At 47.0% G+C, this 21,435-nt stretch overlaps 1 protein-coding gene across 3 annotated transcripts in view; it reads left to right on the top strand.

Annotated features, from left to right (window-relative positions):
• The window catches only part of LOC143817529 (aldehyde dehydrogenase family 3 member B1-like), a 333,041-nt gene that overhangs the window by 166,202 nt on the left and 145,404 nt on the right, over window positions 1–21,435 (top strand). For all 3 annotated transcript variants that reach the window (XM_077299016.1, XM_077299017.1, XM_077299018.1), the window contains exons 6-8: window positions 15,871–15,952; window positions 16,119–16,505; window positions 21,094–21,260. In XM_077299016.1, coding sequence (XP_077155131.1) covers window positions 15,871–15,952; window positions 16,119–16,505; window positions 21,094–21,260 — 636 coding nt within the window. The remainder of the gene's footprint in view (window positions 1–15,870; window positions 15,953–16,118; window positions 16,506–21,093; window positions 21,261–21,435) is intronic.

The following is a 21,435-nucleotide window of genomic DNA, read 5'->3' as shown; positions in this document are numbered from 1 at the left end:
AAAAAGGACTAGCTCTTGGAAGATGGGAACTCGAGCTGACTGTGAGCTAAACCTACCGCACAACTAACAGTGGCCGGGTAGCGTGCCTACGTTTTATCCCTAGACGCCCAGCGCCAGCCGGAGAACTGACTGACCCTAGCAGAGGAAAATACAGACCTGGCTTACCTCTAGAGAAATTTTCCCCAAAAGGCAGACAGTAGCCCCCACATATATTGTCGGTGATTTCAGAGGAAATTGACATACGAAGTATGAAGATAGGTTTAGCAAATTGAGGTCCGCTTACTAGATAGTAGGAAGACAGAAAAGGGAACTTCACAGTCAGCTGAAAACCCTTTCAAAACACCATCCTGAAATTACTTTAAGACTCTAATATCAACTCATGACACCAGAGTGGCAATTTCAGCTCACAAGAGCTTCCAGCCTCAGAAATAATCAATCACAGAGAACTGGAACAAAAATGCAAAACAAACTTAGGACTACAAGTCCAACTTAGCTGATAGTAGTCTAGGAGCAGGAACATGCAACAGAAAGGCTTCTGGTAACATTGTTGGCCGGCATAGAAATGACTGAGGAGCAAGGTTAAATAGAAAACTCCCACATCCTGATGGAAACAGGTGAACAGAGGAGATGAAGCACACAAGTGCAGTACCACCAGAAACCACCGGGGGAGCCCAGAAACCAAATTCACAACACTCAGCCCGGCTTCCTTCCTGTTCCGGTCTCTAAGTCTGCCCCCAGGGAAACCTGCTGCAGAGCTAATTGGTTCCAGGCATGGAGCAGAGAAGGTAACCCCCTTATATTCACTCCTCGCAGGGAGGTAAATGGTTAAAAGAGGAATAGAGGTAGCAACTGTAAAACAATAGCAGTCCAATGAAAGAACTTATGTGTCCTGTATGGTCCTCTGCAGCAGATGATCCCGCAGGAGAAAAGGTTGTAGAACCGGCAGCGGCCAGGCAATATCCTCAGATGGGGTCCTTTAAGCGATAGTTCATCTTCTGGGGGCAGCGGTCGGTCTCTGGTACCTTCTGCTGAGCCCCTTGTCCATAAGCAAATGCGGCCAAAACAAGACCGCGGCACTCTGAGTGAAATGTAAATGGGTAGGAAGCAAGTGGCTAGTTAGGCCGCAAGAGGCTGTACAGTACTCGGCCTTCTCTCCTCTGCATGTGCGTGGTACTCACAGTCACGGAGCACACGGCACTTCTGTGTCTGGCAGCTACTGAGCGCATGGCACTTCTGTCTCTGACAGCTACTGATCGCACGGCACCTCCCACTGGAGGCGGCAGGTACCAAACAACGCAGCCCTGAACGCTGGTGCTCAGAGGATGGAGTCGGCTGCTCACCCGGCTGCTAATTCCCGTCAAACTGCCTGCAGCTGTGCGCTCTTTGCTTTTTAAGCTGCCACTCCCACACGTGTCATAAAGTCGGTCCTGCTCCTCATTTCTTCCCTCAGGTAACAACGGATGCAGCCTCAACAGTTCCGGACTCGCCTCGGTACAGGTACCCGTGGTCTGGTCTTCCTCCTTACATGTCCCCTGGTGAAATCTGCTCGTGGACAACAATACATATTGGTCATCCTGGACTATGCCACACGCTATACTGAGGCAATACCCCTGAGAAACTCCTCCGCAAAGATTATAGCTCGCGAGCTGGTCCATGTTTTTTTTCCGGACAGGTTTGCCAAAGGAGATCCTGACCGACTAGGGAACACCTTTTATGAGTAAGGTGATGAGGGAGTTATGCAAGGTCCTGCAAATCTCCCAGTTGAGGACTTCAGTGTACCATCTTCAGACAGATGGCCTTTTCGAAAGGTTTACTATAACGCTGTAAAGAATGCTGAGAAAAGCCATAGAAAAGGACGGTAGAGACTGGGATTGTCTTTTACCATATGCATTGTTCTCCATCCGTGAGGTTCCACAGGCCTCTACGGTCTACGGGGTTCTCGCCATTCGAACTTCTGTATGGCCGACATCTGCGAGGTCTCCTGGATATAGCCAAGGAAATCTGGGAAGCCGAAGTCACGTCCCACAGAAGCGTCATCGAACACATTGCACTGATGCAGCAGAGGATTGCGAAGGTGACGGCCATCGTAAAAGGACATCTCCAGGCACAAGAAGCTCAGGCCTGGGTCTACAACTCATCAGCCAGAGTAAGGCAGTTCAATCCGGGAAACCAAGTCCTTGTGCTAATTCCTACAGTGGAGAGGAAGTTCTTGGCCAAATGGCAAGGGCCGTATGAGGTGGTGGAGAAGCTTAGTGATGTAAACTATAGGATTCATCAACCAGGAAGACAAAAACCATATCAGGCTACCATGTCATCAAGCCATGGCAAGACAGAGAACCAGCTGAAACTCCGTGCTTGCTGGGCCAACCAGAAGGTGAGGTTGGCACTATCGGCATAGCAGAGATGCTGTCGTAGGCCCAAAAACAACAGTGCCAGGAGTTGCTCCAGAAGAACAGGGACCTGTTCTCGGAATTGCCGGGGGTGCACAAAGGTCGTGGAACACGAAGTTCTGACGGAGCCACATGTGCGTGTAAATGTGAAGCCTTATTGGATTCCGGAGGCCAGTCGAAAAGTGTTCTCCAAGGAGGTGGAGCGTATGTTGAAACTCGGGGTAATTGAGGAATCTAAAAGTAGATGGTCAAGCCCGATTGTCCTGGTCCCAAAGCTCCATGGGTAATGGAAATTCTGCAGTGACTATCAGAAGTAGAATATGGTCTCTAAGTTTGATGCATATCTCGTGCCACGCGTCGATGAGCTGATTGAGAGGCTTGGGCCCGGAAGGTACATAACCACCTCGGATTTGACGAAGTGCTATTGACAGATTCCCCGGCACAAGGAACCAAGAAAAAGACTGTGTTTTCTACACTGGATAGATGCTTCCAGTATGTCCGGATGCCGTTTGGACTGCAGGGGGCCCCGGCGACTTTCCAGACAGCTATGGATAGAATTCTTTCACCTCATAAGCAATATGCCGTGGCATACCTGGATGATAGTGTTGTCTTCAGCCCGGACTGGGAGAGTCATCTGGAAAAGGTCCAGATGGTATTTGATGCTCTAAGCAAAGTGGGGTTTTCAATCAACACAAAGAAGTGTATCTTGGGGAAAGAAGATGCAAAGTACCTGGGATATGTAGTAGGGCGAGGCGAGATAAAACCCTGTTGTGAATTCTGTTGTGAGTTCTGCTCTTAGGCTCCCTCCGGTGGTTATAAGTGGTAGTGCTGCTGTTTGTCCTTCACAACAGTCATCAGCTGCTTCCACTTTGGACGGGGCTATTTAGTCTGGCTTCTTCCTTTAGTGAGTGCCAGTTGTCCATTGTTTTCTAGGGATCCACATCTCTGCTTGGTTTCTCCGTCTGGATTGTCCAAATCATCAAAGATAAGTCCTGGCTCTGTTTTTGCAGTCCACATGCGGAGGACTTAATAGTTCTGTGAATTGCTATGTTTTTTCTTGTCCAGCTTTGTCTGTGTTAAGATTTAGTCAGCCAAGTTGGAAGCTCTGGAGTCAGAGTTACCCTCCATGCCTTTAGTTAGGTGTGGAGATTTTTGTATTCTCTGTGGTGGATTTTGTAGTATTTTTTATACTGACCGCACAGTACTCTTTCCTGTCTTTTCTTTCTAGGTAGCGTGGCCTCCTTTGCTAAATTCTGTTTTCAGTCTGCGTTTGTAATTTCCCTCTCCTCTCACAGTCAATATTTGTGGGGGGCTGCCTTTCCTTTGGGTATTTTCTCTGAGGCAAGATAGTATTCCTGTTTCTTTCTTTAGGTGTAATTAGTCCTCCGGCCGTGACGAGGTGTCTAGGGAGTGACAGGAACATCCCACGGCTACTTCTAGTTGATGTGTTAAGTTCAGGGTCTGCGGTCAGTATAGAGGCCACCTACTCCAGAGCTCGTCCATGCTGCTCCTAGGCCACCAGTTCATAACAGTACAACTGGCCAACAATGAGTTAACCGCATCTCAAAAGAAGGGAAAGAAAGTGCTGAGCCATGTTTTTTTTCTGTACTCTGTTGTGTTTTTTTTTTCCCTCTTCACTTCTGGGTGGCTCAGGAGTTAGGCGTTGACATGGATGTTCAGGGACTTTCTTCTCGGGTGGATCAACTTGCTGCTAGAGTACAGGGTATTTCTGATTATATTGTGCAGACTCCTGTTTTAGAGCCTAGAATTCCTACCCCCGATCTGTTCTTCGGGGACAGGTCCAAATTTTTGAGCTTTAAAAATAACTGTAAACTGTTTTTTGCTCTTAAGCCCCGTTCCTCTGGTGATCCCATCCAGCAGGTAAAAATTGTCATTTCTCTGTTGCGTGGTGACCCGCAGGATTGGGCATTTTCCCTGGAATCTGGGAATCCGGCCTTGCTTAATGTAGACACCTTTTTTCAGGCGCTTGGGTCATTGTATGATGAACCTAACTCTGTAGAGCATGCTGAGAAAACACTTTTGGCCCTGTGTCAGGGTCAAGAAGCGGCAGAGTCATATTGCCAGAAATTCAGAAAATGGTCTGTGCTTACTAAGTGGAATGAGGATGCTTTGGCGGCAATTTTCAGAAAGGGTCTTTCTGAATCTGTTAAAGATGTTATGGTGGGGTTCCCCACGCCTGCAGGTCTGAGTGATTCTATGTCTCTGGCCATTCAAATTGATCGGCGCTTGTGTGAGCGCAGAGTTGTGCACACTATGGCGTTGTCTTCCGAGCGGAGTCCTGAGCCTATGCAGTGTGATAGGATTGTGTCTAGAGCGGAACGCCAAGGATTCAGACGTCAGAATAGGTTGTGCTTTTACTGCGGCGATTCTGCTCATGTTATTTCTGATTGCCCTAAGCGTGCCAAGAGAATCGCTAATTCCGTTACTATCAGTACTGTACAACCTAAATTTCTGTTATCTGTGACCCTGATCTGCTCATTATCGTCATTCTCTGTCATGGCATTTGTGGATTCAGGCGCCGCTTTAAATTTAATGGACTTAGAATTTGCCAGACGTTGTGGTTTTTCCTTACAACCTTTGCAGAGTCCTATTCCTTTGAGGGGGATTGATGCTACACCATTGGCTAAAAATAAACCTCAGTTTTGGACACAGTTAACCATGTGCATGGCGCCAGCCCATCAGGAAGATTGTCGCTTCCTGGTGTTACATAATTTGCATGATGCTGTTGTGCTGGGTTTCCCATGGTTACAGGTGCATAATCCGGTATTAGATTGGAAATCCATGTCTGTGACTAGTTGGGGTTGTCAGGGGGTTCACGATGACGTTCCTCTGATGTCAATTTCCTCTTCCCCCTCTTCTGAAATTCCTGAGTTTCTGTCAGATTTCCAGGATGTTTTCGATGAGCCCAAGTCCAGTTCCCTTCCACCGCATAGGGACTGTGATTGTGCTATTGATTTGATTCCAGGCTGTAAGTTTCCTAAGGGCCGACTTTTCAACCTGTCTGTGCCTGAACATGCCGCCATGCGGAGCTATGTAAGGGAGTCTTTGGAGAAGGGGCATATTCGGCCATCTTCTTCTCCATTAGGAGCAGGTTTTTTTTTTTGTTACCAAGAAGGATGGCTTCTTGAGACCCTGTATTGATTATCGCCTCTTGAATAAGATCACGGTCAAATTCCAATACCCTTTGCCTTTGCTTTCTAATCTGTTTGCTAGGATTAAGGGGGCTAGTTGGTTTACTAAGATTGACCTTCGAGGGGCATATAATCTGGTTCGTATTAAGCAGGGTGACGAATGGAAAACTGCGTTTAATACGCCCGAGGGCCATTTTGAGTATCTTGTGATGCCATTCGGACTCTCTAATGCCCCATCTGTGTTTCAGTCCTTCATGCATGATATTTTTCAGAATTATCTTGATAAATTCATGATTGTATATTTGGATGATATTTAGATTTTTTCAGATGATTGGGAGTCTCATGTGAAACAACTTAGGATGGTATTTCAGGTCCTTCGTGACAATGCCTTGTTTGTGAAGGGGTCTAAGTGCCTCTTTGGAGTACGGAAGGTTTCTTTTTTGGGCTTCATTTTTTCTCCATCATCTATAGAAATGGATCCGGCTAAGGTTCAGGCCATTCATGATTGGATCCAGCCCACATCCGTGAAGAGCCTTCAGAAATTTTTGGGCTTTGCTAATTTTTATCGCCGTTTCATTGCCAACTTCTCCAGTGTGGTTAAACCCCTGACCGATTTGACGAGGAAGGGCGCTGATGTAGCTAATTGGTCCTCTGAGGCCGTTTCTGCCTTTCAGGAGCTTAAGCGCCGATTTACTTCTGCCCCTGTGTTGCGTCAGCCGGATGTTTCTCTTCCTTTTCAGGTTGAGGTTGATGCTTCTGAGATTGGGGCAGGGGCCGTTTTGTCTCAGAGGAATTCTGATGGTTCCTTGATGAAACCGTGTGCCTTCTTTTCTCGAAAGTTTTCGCCTGCGGAACGCAATTATGATGTCGGCAATCGTGAGTTGTTGGCTATGAAGTGGGCATTTGAGGAGTGGCGACATTGGCTTGAGGGGGTCAAGCACCGTATTGTGGTCTTGACCGATCATAAGAATCTGATTTACCTCGAGTCTGCCAAACGGCTGAATCCTAGACAGGCCCGATGGTCCCTGTTTTTCTCCCGTTTTGATTTTGTTGTCTCGTATCTTCCAGGTTCTAAGAATGTTAAGGCTGATGCCCTCTCTAGGAGTTTCTTGCCTGATTCCCCTGGGATTCTTGAGCCGGTTGGTATTCTTAAGGAGGGGGTGATTCTTTCTGCCATCTCCCCTGATTTGCGACGGGCTCTTCAGGAGTTTCAGGCTGATAAACCTGATCGCTGTCCAGCGGGGAAACTGTTTGTTCCTGACAGATGGACTAGTAAAGTGATTTCTGAGGTTCACTGTTCTGTGTTGGCTGGCCATCCTGGGATTTTTGGTACCAGAGATTTGGTTAGAAGGCCCTTTTGGTGGCCTTCTTTGTCACGGGATGTGCGTTCTTTTGTGCAGTCCTGTGGGACTTGTGCGCGGGCCAAACCTTGCTGCTCCCGCGCCAGTGGGTTGCTTTTGCCTTTGCCGGTCCCTGAGAGGCCTTGGATGCATATTTCTATAGATTTTATTTCGGATCTTCCTGTTTCCCAGAGGATGTCTGTTATCTGGGTGGTCTGTGACCGGTTTTCTAAGATGGTTCATTTGGTACCTTTGCCTAAGTTGCCTTCCTCTTCTGAGTTGGTTCCGTTGTTTTTTCAGCATGTGGTTCGTTTGCATGGCATTCCGGAGAATATTGTGTCCGATAGAGGTTCCCAGTTTGTTTCTAGGTTTTGGCGGTCCTTTTGTGCTAAGCTGTTCATTGATTTGTCTTTTTCTTCCGCATTTCATCCTCAGACAAACGGCCAAACCGAGCGAACTAACCAGACTTTGGAAACGTATTTGAGATGCTTTGTGTCTGCCGATCAGGATGATTGGGTGGCTTTCTTGCCATTGGCAGAGTTTGCCCTTAATAATCGGGCTAGTTCTGCTACCTTGGTGTCACCATTCTTTTGTAATTCTGGGTTTCATCCTCGTTTTTCTTCAGGGCAGGTTGAGTCTTCTGATTGTCCTGGGGTGGACTCTGTGGTTGACAGGTTGCAGCAGATTTGGGCTCATGTTGTGGACAATTTGGTGTTGTCTCAGGAGGAGGCTCAGCGTTTTGCCAACCGTCGTCGGCGTGTGGGTTCCCGGCTTCGGGTTGGGGATTTGGTCTGGTTGTCTTCTCGTCATGTTCCTATGAAGGTTTCTTCCCCGAAGTTCAAGGCTCGGTTTATTGGTCCTTATAGGATTTCTGAGATTATCAATCCAGTGTCTTTTCATTTGGCCCTTCCAGCCTCTTTTTCCATCCATAATGTTTTTCATAGATCTTTGTTGCGGAAATATGTGGTGCCCGTGGTTCCCTCTGTTGATCCTCCTGCCCTGGTGTTGATTGATGGGGAGTTGGAGTATGTTGTGGTGAAGATCTTGGATTCTCGTTTTTCTAGGCGGAGGCTTCAGTATCTTGTCAAGTGGAAGGGTTATGGCCAGGAGGATAATTCTTGGGTTGTTGCCTCCGATGTTCATGCTGACGATTTGGTTCGTGCCTTCCATTTGGCTCGTCCGGATCGGCCTGGGGGCTCTGGTGAGGGTTCGGTGACCCCTCCTCAAGGGGGGATACTGTTGTGAATTCTGTTGTGGGTTCTGCTCTTAGGCTCCCTCCGGTGGTTATAAGTGGTAGTGCTGCTGTTTGTCCTTCACAACAGTCATCAGCTGCTTCCACTTTGGACGGGGCTATTTAGTCTGGCTTCTTCCTTTAGTGAGTGCCAGTTGTCCATTGTTTTCTAGGGATCCACATCTCTGCTTGGTTTCTCCGTCTGGATTGTCCAAATCATCAAAGATAAGTCCTGGCTCTGTTTTTGCAGTCCACATGCGGAGGACTTAATAGTTCTGTGAATTGCTATGTTTTTTCTTGTCTAGCTTTGTCTGTGTTAAGATTTACTCAGCCAAGTTGGAAGCTCTGGAGTCACAGAGTTACCCTCCATGCCTTTAGTTAGGTGTGGAGATTTTTGTATTCTCTGTGGTGGATTTTGTAGTATTTTTTATACTGACCGCACAGTACTCTTTCCTGTCTTTTCTTTCTAGGGAGCGTGGCCTCCTTTGCTAAATTCTGTTTTCAGTCTGCGTTTGTAATTTCCCTCTCCTCTCACAGTCAATATTTGTGGGGGGCTGCCTTTCCTTTGGGTATTTTCTCTGAGGCAAGATAGTATTCCTGTTTCTTTCTTTAGGTGTAATTAGTCCTCCGGCCGTGACGAGGTGTCTAGGGAGTGACAGGAACATCCCACGGCTACTTCTAGTTGATGTGTTAAGTTCAGGGTCTTTGGTCAGTATAGAGGCCACCTACTCCAGAGCTCGTCCATGCTGCTCCTAGGCCACCAGTTCATAACAAAACCCCAAATCAGTAAAGTGGAGGCAATCCAAACATGGCCGAGACCAAAGTCAAAAAACAAGTTAGAGCCTTCCTGGGGATCATGGGATACTACAGAAGGTCCATCCCGAACTTCGCCATGATGGCCGCGCCCCTGACTGACCTCCTTAAGGGGACAAAATCAGTAATGGTCAAATGGTCTGAAGAGGCAGAGATGGCAATTTAAAAAAGGAAAGGAGCTCTATGTGAACAGTCGGTTCTGGTGGCCCCCGAATTTAAGAGAGTTTGTACTGCAAACAGATGCCTCAGGTGTCGGTTTAGGAGCAGTCCTTTCTCAGGAGATACACGGAGAGGATCATCCTGTTCTCTATCTGAGTAGGAAGCTTTCCTCATATGAGAGGAATTATTTGGTCATAGAAAAGGAGTGCTTGGCCATAAAGTGGGAGGTGGAAACATTATGGTACTATCTGGTAGAATGTAAGTTTAGATTGGTATCCAACCATGCCCCACTTGGTGGTTGAGGGAAACAAAGTGGAAAAATGCTAGGGTCACCCGCTGGTAACCCGGTGTATTTAATGCACTAAGAGGCGTTTGGTGCACTGTTATGACCCCAATGGCGAGGGTCTCAGAGGAACGTGGAAGTCTGCAGAATACAAAAATCCAGCTCATGGGGCAGTGGTAACTGGGTTGACCATATATCTACTCCTAACGCCAACACTAGAAGTAGCCGGGGATCATTCCTACGTTGATTCTAGATGACACACGCCAGCCGGAGAATCTAGCTAACCCTAGTAGAGGAAAACAAAGACCTTTCTTGCCTCCAGAGAAGGGGACCCCAAAGCTGGATAGAAGCCCCCCACAAATAATGACGGTGAGGTAAGAGGAAATGACAAACACAGAAATGAACCAGGTTTAGCACAGAGAGGCCCGCTTACTGATAGCAGAATAAAGAAAGGTAACTTATATGGTCAACAAAAACCCTATCAAAATCCACACTGGAAATTCAAGAACCCCCGAACCGTCTAACGGTCCGGGGGGAGAACACCAGCCCCCTAGAGCTTCCAGCAAAGGTCAGGATATAGATTAGGAACAAGCTGGACAAAAATACAAAACCAAAACAAATAGCAAAAAGCAAAAGGCAGACTTAGCTGATATAACTGGAACCAGGATCAGTAGACAAGAGCACAGCAGACTAGCTCTGATAACTACGTTGCCAGGCATTGAACTGAAGGTCCAGGGAGCTTATATAGCAACACCCCTAACTAACGACCCAGGTGCGGATAAAAGGAATGACAGAAAAACCAGAGTCAAAAAACTAGTAACCACTAGAGGGAGCAAAAAGCAAATTCACAACAGTACCCCCCCCTTAGTGAGGGGTCACCGAACCCTCACCACGACCACCAGGGCGATCAGGATGAGCGGCATGAAAGGCACGAACTAAATCGGCCGCATGAACATCAGAGGCGACCACCCAGGAATTATCCTCCTGACCATAGCCCTTCCACTTGACCAGGTACTGAAGCCTCCGCCTGGAGAGGCGAGAATCCAAGATCTTCTCCACCACGTACTCCAACTCGCCCTCAACCAACACCGGAGCAGGAGGCTCAGCAGAAGGAACTACAGGCACAATGTACCGCCGCAACAAGGACCTATGAAATACATTGTGAATAGCAAACGACACAGGAAGATCCAGACGAAAAGATACAGGATTAAGGATTTCCAATATCTTGTAAGGCCCAATAAAACGAGGTTTAAATTTGGGAGAGGAGACCTTCATAGGAACAAAGCGGGAAGAAAGCCATACCAAATCCCCAACGCGTAGTCGGGGACCCACACCGCGGCGGCGGTTGGCAAAGCGCTGAGCCTTCTCCTGTGACAACTTCAAGTTGTCCACCACATGATTCCAGATCTGCTGCAACCTATCCACCACAGAATCCACCCCAGGACAGTCAGAAGGCTCCACATGACCCGAAGAAAAGCGAGGATGGAAACCAGAGTTGCAGAAAAAAGGCGAAACCAAGGTGGCGGAACTAGCCCGATTATTAAGGGCAAACTCAGGCAACGGCAAGAATGTCACCCAATCGTCCTGATCAGCAGAGACAAAACACCTCAAATAAGCCTCCAAAGTCTGATTGGTTCGCTCCGTCTGTCCATTAGTCTGAGGATGGAAAGCAGACGAAAACGACAAATCAATGCCCATCCTACTACAAAAGGATCGCCAGAACCTGGAAACGAACTGGGATCCTCTGTCTGACACAATATTCTCAGGGATGCCGTGCAAACGAACCACGTTCTGGAAAAACACAGGAACCAGATCGGAAGAGGAAGGCAGCTTAGGCAAAGGAACCAAATGGACCATCTTGGAGAAGCGATCACATATCACCCAGATAACGGACATGCCCTGAGATAGCGGAAGATCAGAAATGAAATCCATGGAGATATGTGTCCAAGGTCTCTTCGGGACAGGCAAGGGCAAGAGCAAACCGCTGGCACGAGAACAGCAAGGCTTAGCTCGAGCACAAGTCCCACAGGACTGCACAAATGACCGCACATCCCTTGACAAGGAAGGCCACCAAAAGGACCTGGCCACCAGATCTCTGGTGCCAAAAATTCCCGGGTGACCTGCCAACACCGAGGAATGAACCTCGGAAATGACTCTGCTGGTCCACTTATCCGGGACAAACAGTCTGTCAGGTGGACAAGACTCAGGCCTATCAGCCTGAAATCTCTGCAACACACGTCGCAGATCCGGAGAAATAGCTGACAAGATAACTCCATCTTTAAGAATACCAACAGGATCCGCGACTCCAGGAGCATCAGGCACAAAGCTCCTAGAAAGAGCATCGGCCTTCACATTCTTTGAACCTGGTAAATACGAGACAACAAAATCAAAGCGGGAGAAAAACAATGACCAGCGGGCCTGTCTCGGATTAAGGCGTTTAGCAGATTCGAGATACATCAGATTTTTGTGATCAGTCAAGACCACCACACGATGCTTAGCACCCTCGAGCCAATGACGCCACTCCTCAAATGCCCATTTCATGGCCAACAACTCCCGATTGCCCACATCATAATTTCGCTCGGCAGGCGAAAACTTCCTAGAGAAAAAGGCACAAGGTTTCATAACAGAGCAACCAGGGCCTCTCTGCGACAAAACGGCCCCTGCCCCAATCTCCGAAGCATCCACCTCAACCTGAAAGGGAAGTGAGACGTCAGGCTGGCACAAAACAGGCGCCGAAGTAAACCGGCGTTTCAACTCCTGGAAAGCCTCCACGGCAGCAGGAGCCCAGTTAGCTACATCGGAGCCCTTCTTGGTCATATCCGTCAAAGGTTTCACAATGCTAGAAAAATTAGCGATAAAACGACGGTAGAAGTTAGCGAAGCCCAAGAACTTCTGAAGACTCTTAACTGACGAGGGCTGAGTCCAATCAAGAATAGCTCGGACCTTGACTGGGTCCATCTCCACAGCAGAAGGGGAAAAAATGAACCCCAAAAAGGGAACCTTCTGTACACCAAAGAGACACTTTGAGCCCTTGACAAACAAAGAATTTTCACGCAAAATTTTAAAGACCAACCTGACCTGCTCCACATGCGAATCCCAATCATCAGAAAAAACCAAAATATCATCCAGATAAACAATCAAAAATTTATCCAGATACTTCCGGAAAATGTCATGCATAAAGGACTGAAAAACTGAAGGCGCATTGGAGAGCCCAAAAGGCATCACCAAGTACTCAAAATGACCTTCGGGCGTATTGAATGCGGTTTTCCATTCATCACCTTGCTTAATGCGCACAAGGTTGTACGCACCACGAAGGTCTATCTTGGTGAACCACTTGGCACCCTTAATCCGGGCAAACAAGTCAGACAACAGCGGTAAAGGATACTGAAATTTGACAGTGATCTTATTTAAAAGCCGATAATCAATACAAGGTCTCAAAGATCCGTCCTTTTTTGCCACAAAAAAGAATCCCGCACCAAGAGGGGAAGAAGACGGACGAATATGTCCTTTCTCCAGAGACTCCTTGATATATGAACGCATAGCGGTATGTTCAGGTACCGACAGATTAAACAGTCTTCCCTTAGGAAATTTACTGCCTGGGATCAAATCTATAGCACAGTCACAGTCCCTATGAGGAGGCAGTGCACTGGACTCAGACTCACTGAAGACATCCTGATAATCAGACAAATACTCCGGAACTTCCGAAGGCGTAGAAGAAGCAATAGACACAGGCAGGGAATCCCCATGAATACCACGACAGCCCCAACTTGAGACTGACATAGCCTTCCAGTCCAGGACTGGATTATGGGTCTGTAACCATGGCAGCCCTAAAACAACCAAATCATGCATTTTATGTAAAACCAGGAAACGTATCACCTCGCGGTGTTCAGGAGTCATGCACATGGTAACCTGTGTCCAATACTGCGGTTTATTTGCTGCCAATGGCGTAGCATCAATACCCCTAAGAGGAATAGGATTTTCTAATGGTTCAAGAGTAAAACCACAGCGCTTAGCAAATGAGAGATCCATGAGACTCAGGGCAGCACCTGAATCTACAAACGCCATGACAGGATAAGATGACAGTGAGCAAATCAAAGTTACAGACAGAATAAATTTAGGTTGCAAATTACCAACGGTGACAGGACTAACAACCTTAGCTATACGTTTAGAGCATGCTGAGATAACATGTGTAGAATCACCACAGTAGTAGCACAAGCCATTCCGGCGTCTATGAATTTTCCGCTCATTTCTAGTCAGGATTCTATCACATTGCATTAAATCAGGTGTCTGTTCAGACAACACCATGAGGGAATTTGCGGTTTTTCTATCACATTGCACCGAATCAGGTGTCTGTTCAGACAACACCATGAGGGAATTTGCGGTTTTGCGCTCCCGCAACCGCCGGTCAATTTGAATAGCCAGTGCCATAGTATCATTCAGACCTGTGGGAATGGGGAAACCCACCATGACATTCTTAATGGCTTCAGAAAGGCCATTTCTAAAATTAGCGGCCAGTGCACACTCGTTCCAATGTGTCAGCACGGACCATTTCCGAAATTTTTGGCAATACACTTCAGCCTCGTCCTGCCCCTGAGACATAGCCAGCAAGGCCTTTTCTGCCTGAATCTCAAGATTGGGTTCCTCATAAAGTAAACCGAGCGCCAGAAAAAACGCATCAAGATCAGCCAATGCCGGATCTCCTGGCGCCAGCGAAAAAGCCCAATCCTGAGGGTCGCCCCGTAAGAACGAAATAACAATTTTTACTTGCTGAGCAGAATCTCCAGATGAACAGGGTCTCAGGGACAAAAACAATTTACAATTATTCACGAAATTCCTAAACTTAAACCTGTCTCCGGAAAACAGTTCAGGAATCGGTATTTTAGGTTCTGACCTAGGATTCCTGATAACATAGTCTTGTATGCCCTGCACACGAGTAGCCAGCTGGTCCACACTTGTAATCAAGGTCTGGACATTCATGTCTGCAGCAAGCATAGCCACTCTGAGGTAAAGGGGAAGGAGAAAAAAAAAAAAACTCAGAATCTTCTTTCTTATAATCCCTCTTCTGCAATGCATTAAACATTTAATACTGGCCTGGCAAACTGTTATGACCCCAATGGCGAGGGTCTCAGAGGAACGTGGAAGTCTGCAGAATACAAAAATCCAGCTCATAGGGCAGTGGTAACTGGGTTGACCATATATCTACTCCTAACGCCAACACTAGAAGTAGCCGGGGATCATTCCTACGTTGATTCTAGATGACACGCGCCAGCCGGAGAATCTAGCTACCCCTAGTAGAGGAAAACAAAGACCTTTCTTGCCTCCAGAGAAGGGGACCCCAAAGCTGGATAGAAGCCCCCCACAAATAATGACGGTGAGGTAAGAGGAAATGACAAACACAGAAATGAACCAGGTTTAGCACAGAGAGGCCCGCTTACTGATAGCAGAATAAAGAAAGGTAACTTATATGGTCAACAAAAACCCTATCAAAATCCACACTGGAAATTCAAGAACCCCCGAACCGTCTAACGGTCCGGGGGGAGAACACCAGCCCCCTAGAGCTTCCAGCAAAGGTCAGGATATAGATTAGGAACAAGCTGGACAAAAATACAAAACCAAAACAAATAGCAAAAAGCAAAAGGCAGACTTAGCTGATATAACTGGAACCAGGATCAGTAGACAAGAGCACAGCAGACTAGCTCTGATAACTACGTTGCCAGGCATTGAACTGAAGGTCCAGGGAGCTTATATAGCAACACCCCTAACTAACGACCCAGGTGCGGATAAAAGGAATGACAGAAAAACCAGAGTCAAAAAACTAGTAACCACTAGAGGGAGCAAAAAGCAAATTCACAACAGTGCACCTGGGTCTGGGTTGCGCGTATCTATGAGAGATGGGCGGGTCTGGCTACCCCCATGCCTCACCGCTGGGTATGGTTACAGTCTATATAATGAAGGCTTATTTTTGGCACATGGTCTGTGACCGGAGGCATGGAGGCCTGCATTCTGTGTGTACTAAGACACTGATCTGAGCGGGTGGACCCGCAGTGCTATATGAACTCTTTGCTTTGTCCGTTTCCATTTTGTGCCACAGAAGGCCATCTTTTGTTTACTTAAACTTAAGCAGGTTTATGGGACGAATAAACCTGAGGAAACATTTTTATGAAAACCGCTTCCTGTGCTTACCTCAACCTGCAGCTGAGTGAGTAAAACCTTACACCACGTCCAGACACACGTACTGCCACATGGCCACGTACAGACACACGTACTGACAGCATGGCCACGTACTGACAGCATGGCCACGTACAGACACACGTATTGACAGCATGGCCACGTACAGACACATGTACTGACAACATGGCCACATACAGATACATGTACTGAAAACATGGCCACATACAGACACACGTACTGACAACATGGTACCATGAGCACATCCTCTCAGATGACCAGGATGTTTTGTGCTGTGCAGATGTCTCACGTCCTCTCTCTCTTTGTGTTGCAGGATTGTTTTGCGGTGGTCTGTGCCGGAGTCGAAGACACAACTCGTCTTCTGGAGAACAAATTTGATTATATTTTCTTCACAGGTAAACCCTTAACACTTGGAAAATGTAAGAGAAACCATCTCCCTTCTTAGTGCGACCTTCTTGCCTCTTCTTGGGGCCTCTGTCCTTCTGCCTCCACATCTTGGGTCCTAATTTCCAGGGACATTTAGGTTGTCCACATCACTTCTTCTTCTTCCTTCTTCTGCAGGGAACCCTCATGTTGGAAGGATCATTATGACAGCTGCAGCCAAACATCTGACGCCGGTGACCTTGGAGCTTGGTGGGAAGAACCCGTGTTATGTCCATGATGAATGTGACCTGAAGACCGCGGCACGGCGCATTGCATGGTCTCGGTTTTTTAATGCTGGTCAGACCTGCCTGGCTCCAGATTATATTCTGTGCTCTGACAACATCAAGGAGAAGTTGCTGAGGGCCCTGCAGACCACCATTCATGAATTTTATGGAGAAGACCCTAAACATTCCCCAGACCTGGGTCGGATTATCAGTGACAGGCATTTTAAGCGAGTGTCGGCCCTACTCACTTGTGGGAAGATCGTGACAGGAGGACAAATGGATGAATCTGAAAAGTACATTGGTGAGAAGCTGAACGATCTGTGTGATCAGAGCCGATCAGATTGGAGCCATATTGGCCTTTCTCCAAAAGGAAGACCGTGGCTCTCTAGTGCCACCTCTAATAGGCTGGCTAGCTCCATTAGGCGGCACCAGATTTGCATTTGTTTTTCCCAGGGAGCAATGCCTGACGTATACGTTTCACTATGCCCAATCTCCAGCTTTCTTTCATTCAAAGCAAAATTTTATTGGCTTCCCGTAGCCCTGTAACTAAAAACCCTGGTCAATAGAAAGTGACTATTTGATGTCCCTTGACACTCACCACACAGGGCATATGCCCTTCCCCTCCCCCAGCAACACCCCTGTGTGTGATACTTGCTCACTAAAATCCATCTGCAGATAGACTTGAGGAAGGAACGCACCTAGTACTGTTACTGGGTCATGTGCCCTGAGCGCTGGGTCTCAGGTAGGTGCCAACTAGCCACTTTTCCTCGCCCTATGTGAAAGAAGGCATAGCTGCATCTTCATGATGAAGTAAAAACTGTGAGGGGGGAAGAAACAGAACTTGCGAATCTGAAGAAAAGAGGTCAATCGGGTGAGGATACTGCAACTCCAGTGTGGACATGGCCATGGGTGGAAGCTGGAAGGGGCCGAATTTGGATGGATGGTTGCATTGGGTTAGGGTGTAAGCTTGTGAGCCCTGACTCCTCCCTATCTGACTTATGTCTTTACTTCTGTAGAAGTCTCCTCTGTAATGTAAAGTGCTACTGAATAAGTTGGCACCATAGACATACTGCCGCTCATTTACTGTGCTGAGGGGCTCACCTAAGGCAGTGGAGTCTCTAAGCCATAGATTGAGCTGAGCAGCACGGTCTACAGGTGACGGAGCAGCTGGTTTTGCTGGGCGGCATGAGGTGCAGAGAGAACCAGCAGAGCATGCAGTATGGCAGACTAATAGAGCAAGTAGCAACAGATCAGGTCTAGCCTGATGTGAGGATACACATGGAAGAGATGTACTGACAATCCAGAAAAAATAGCTGGCAAATGGTTGATGGCATCATGGCAGTCATTTCTAGGAAATGGATTCATACAGTTTTTGCAGAGGTGTGGTTACACACAGGAGTAATAGACAGTCTGGTAACTTGCTGGCAGAGTTATGGTTTACAGCACAGGCACGTGCAAACAGGAACTTGTGGCAAGAACATTTTTAACAGTAGGACAGCAGGAAAGTGTTGACAACAAATTCTTACTTGCAGAGGTGAGGTTCACACATAATTAGCAAAATGTATAGGCAAACTGGACATAAGCTAGCTGTGATGTGTTAGGCCGGAGTCACACCAAAAGTATAAAAATCCGGTCCGTTTTTTATGGCCGAGACACGCAGAAATGTTCATGAACGGTGATCCGTATTCAATGCAAGTATCCATGTGTCATCCGTATGGCGAGATTTTCTCACCGGCTTGCAAAATGGACGTATAATGGATCCATGGGCTCAAATATTCATGAAAACATATACAGTTATATATATATATCCAAAAAACGGAGGCAGCACACCATTAGTAGTGGAAAAGGCAGGAGCTACTTTTATTAGCCTATCTCAGCAACGTTTCGGACTGCATTATATAGAAAAAGGAGAGCACAGCAGCCCTATGTATAAGTTTAGGCCATGTGAAAACGCAGAAAAAAATGAAAATTTTTTTTTAGCTCTACTTGCCCATAAATTGTAGGCTAAATTCAGGAGCAGACATGAGTGTCCAAAATTGTAGGTTGATAGTCCAAGAGAAGGTATGTACAGTAGAGCAGGGACCCATCAGGGGGAGGTCACCTTGCCGTGGTTGATGGGCATACATGAATTGGCCAATTTATGCGCTAAGAACCCATTTCCGTAAGATAAAAAAAAAATATTTTTGAGAAAAAATGTTTTGAGTAGCAAAATCTAGATTATGTTAATGTTTTTCTGTGTTTTCACATGGCCTAAACGTACACATAGTGCTGCTGTGCTCTCCTTTTTCTATATAATATAGTCTGGCAGCTTGCACATATTCACACTTAGGAGGTGCTGATCAGTCTTTTTGTCTTTTTGTGTGTGTGTATATATATATACAGTATATATATATACAGTATATATATATATATATATATATATATATATATATATATAGCTACCTATACTATGTGTAGACATTTATTTTATCTATTCTACTCGAACCTGTCAGTGTGATGTTACTGTACACCACACTGAATTGCCGGCTTTTCTCTAGAGCACCGCTGCGTATTTCTCACAAGTCACACGCATGGTCCGTGTGGTGTGCGAGGTTTTCTCGCCCCCATAGACTTTCATTGGCGGATTTTTCTCGGAATACGCTGACAAACGCAGCATGCTGCCATTTTCTCAGCCTGTAAAATACAGCTGAGAAATATACGGCTGATAGGAGCTGCCCCATAGAGAAACATTGGTCCGAGTGCGATGCGTAGTTTTTGCGCCTCTCACTCGTCCGTATTTCTCTAGTGTGACCCCGGCATTACCTTGATTACAGTGACTGAAGTGTGATCATTGCCAAGAACAATGGACTCGCAGAGTTGGGTGCAGACGACCTTACAGGGGTAAGCTGGACTGTACTTTGAAACAAACATTTGTAGTTGAATGGCAGTTGGCGGTAGGAGACAATTAGGTTGGAGCTTCAGCTAAGTTAAAGATGAAACAGTTCCCGATAAGTAAATGGCCACTCAGAGCAATGTTATCTCAACATTCAGAAGGCACATGGCTGCTGAGGGAAAGGATACCTCAATACTCAGACAGCACATGGCTGTCTCAGCCAGCCATAACACCTTTGACACCATACCCCAAAGCTTTTTGATGGGTTACCACAGTAATATGGCATGGACTCATGAACTAGCACAAAGGGAGCCGTAGGGAAACTAAACAACGCCCAGTACCAGAGCTGTGACAGGAGAGTAACATGCTGCTCCCCATTTGTTTGGTAAATTTTAGGAACGTGGAAGTGGGTGACCATTTCTTTTACCAACCTTGTGTGGAAACACAAGGGTTAGTGGGTGCTCTCGTCTGCTAGCCCGGCTGTCTTTACAAAGACTACACGGACCAGAGCTCATCCCACTGAACGCCCGCACTCTCTTCATGTGGACAGAATGCTACTCAGACAACACAGGATGAGGGTAAAGGTACCGTCACACTAGGCGATATCGCCAGCGATCCGTGACGTTGCAGCGACCTGGATAGCGATATCGCTGTATTTGACACGCAGCAGCGATCTGGATCCCGCTGTGAAATTGCTGGTCGCTGCTAGAAGGTCTGCACTTTATTTGGTCGCTAGGTCGCCGTGTATCGCCGTGTTTGACAGCAAAAGCAAGGATACCAGCGATATTTTACACTGGTAACCAGGGTAAACATCGGGTTACTAAGCGCAGGGCCGCGCTTAGTAACCCGATGTTTACCCTGGTTACCAGCGTAAAAGTTAAAAAAACAAACAGCACATACTCACCAGCGCGTCCCCCAGCCTCTGCTTCCTGACACTGACTGAGCGCCGGCCCTAAACTGAAAGTGAAAGCACAGCGGTGACGTCACCGCTGTGCTGTTAGGGCCGGAGCTCAGTCAGTGTCAGGAAGCAGAGGCTGGGGGACGCGCTGGTGAGTATGTGCTGTTTGTTTTTTTAACTTTTACGCTGGTAACCAGGGTAAACATCGGGTTACTAAGCGCGGCCCTGCGCTTAGCAACCCGATGCTTACCCTGGTTACCCGGGGACCTCGGCATCGTTGGTCGCTGGAGAGCTGTCTGTGTGACAGCTCCCCAGCGATCAAACAGCGACGCTGCAGCGATCAGCATCGCTGTCGCTATCGCTGCAGCGTCGCTTAATGTGACGGTACCTTAAAACAGTGTGATTATACCTTATTGACCCACAAATCAGACAATAACATAAAGAACATTTCCAGCAAATACCCCAAGACGGTGCAAATTACAGAATTTCACCCTCCCACCAGTGGCACCCCGCTTTTGGTTGACACCCACAGAGAGGAGGTAACGACAAGCTTAGGAAGCTGACAGTCCATTTAGGTACTTGGCCTGGTGACCAGATTGTCCCAATGTGGCTTCTCCAAACGTCTACATGGGTTCAGTGATGGTCAATGGAGTAGATCTGTCCCTTAAGCTGGCATGCTGTAGGGTGTCAAATCTGTATGTTTGAGCCATAGTTCCTTGGCTGCTGTTCTGTAGAATCTTCTTGCAGAAGGATTGAGGTCCCTTTTTGTACCCACAGCTGTCCTCCAGGCTATCATGCGCAGGTCAGGAAGGTGAGATCAGATCAATTCTCATTATTTGAGTATTCAATTAATCTTCAACGCTTGTCCATCAATGTTTACAGGTCAACAAGCTTTAGGGACTGATTCAATGGGTAATCATCATTTCAGGAAACATCAATTGTTCAGTTACCCTCAGTTCCTGTGATCACAACGGCATAGTGGTTTCTGGATGGGCATGGATTGCTCAGATGATTTTGGTGGACTCTTTCATGAACAATTGACCAAGAATGTATTCTTCTCCTCTGCATAGTGCAAAGTTGTTGTAAACCTCATTGACTCTGCGCTCTTCTGTTCTGCAGCCCCCACCATCCTTGTAGATGTCAAGGAATCAGATCCAGTGATGCAAGAAGAGATCTTTGGCCCAATTCTTCCTGTATTTATAGTTTCTGGATTTGATGAAGCAATTAACTTTATAAATGATAGAGAGAAGCCATTGGCTGCGTACATCTTCTCATCCAACACTCAGGTGAGTCCATTGTGTCTGTGTGTGTCCAAATCCTAGACTTGGGATGGTGTTGTCTGCATCTAGCTTGTACAGCTTGATTCCCATTCTGGCTGGTCATGCTGGTCCATATACCTCACCCCGGTCACGTAATTGTGGGGCCCAGTAAGAAGAGTAATGGGCTGCAAGCAGTGATTAT

Source organism: Ranitomeya variabilis, chromosome 3 (genome assembly GCF_051348905.1).
Source record: "Ranitomeya variabilis isolate aRanVar5 chromosome 3, aRanVar5.hap1, whole genome shotgun sequence".
NCBI classification, from domain to species: domain Eukaryota; kingdom Metazoa; phylum Chordata; class Amphibia; order Anura; family Dendrobatidae; genus Ranitomeya; species Ranitomeya variabilis.
Note: the sequence above shows the minus strand (reverse complement) of the source record. Positions and strands in the feature narration are given on the sequence as shown.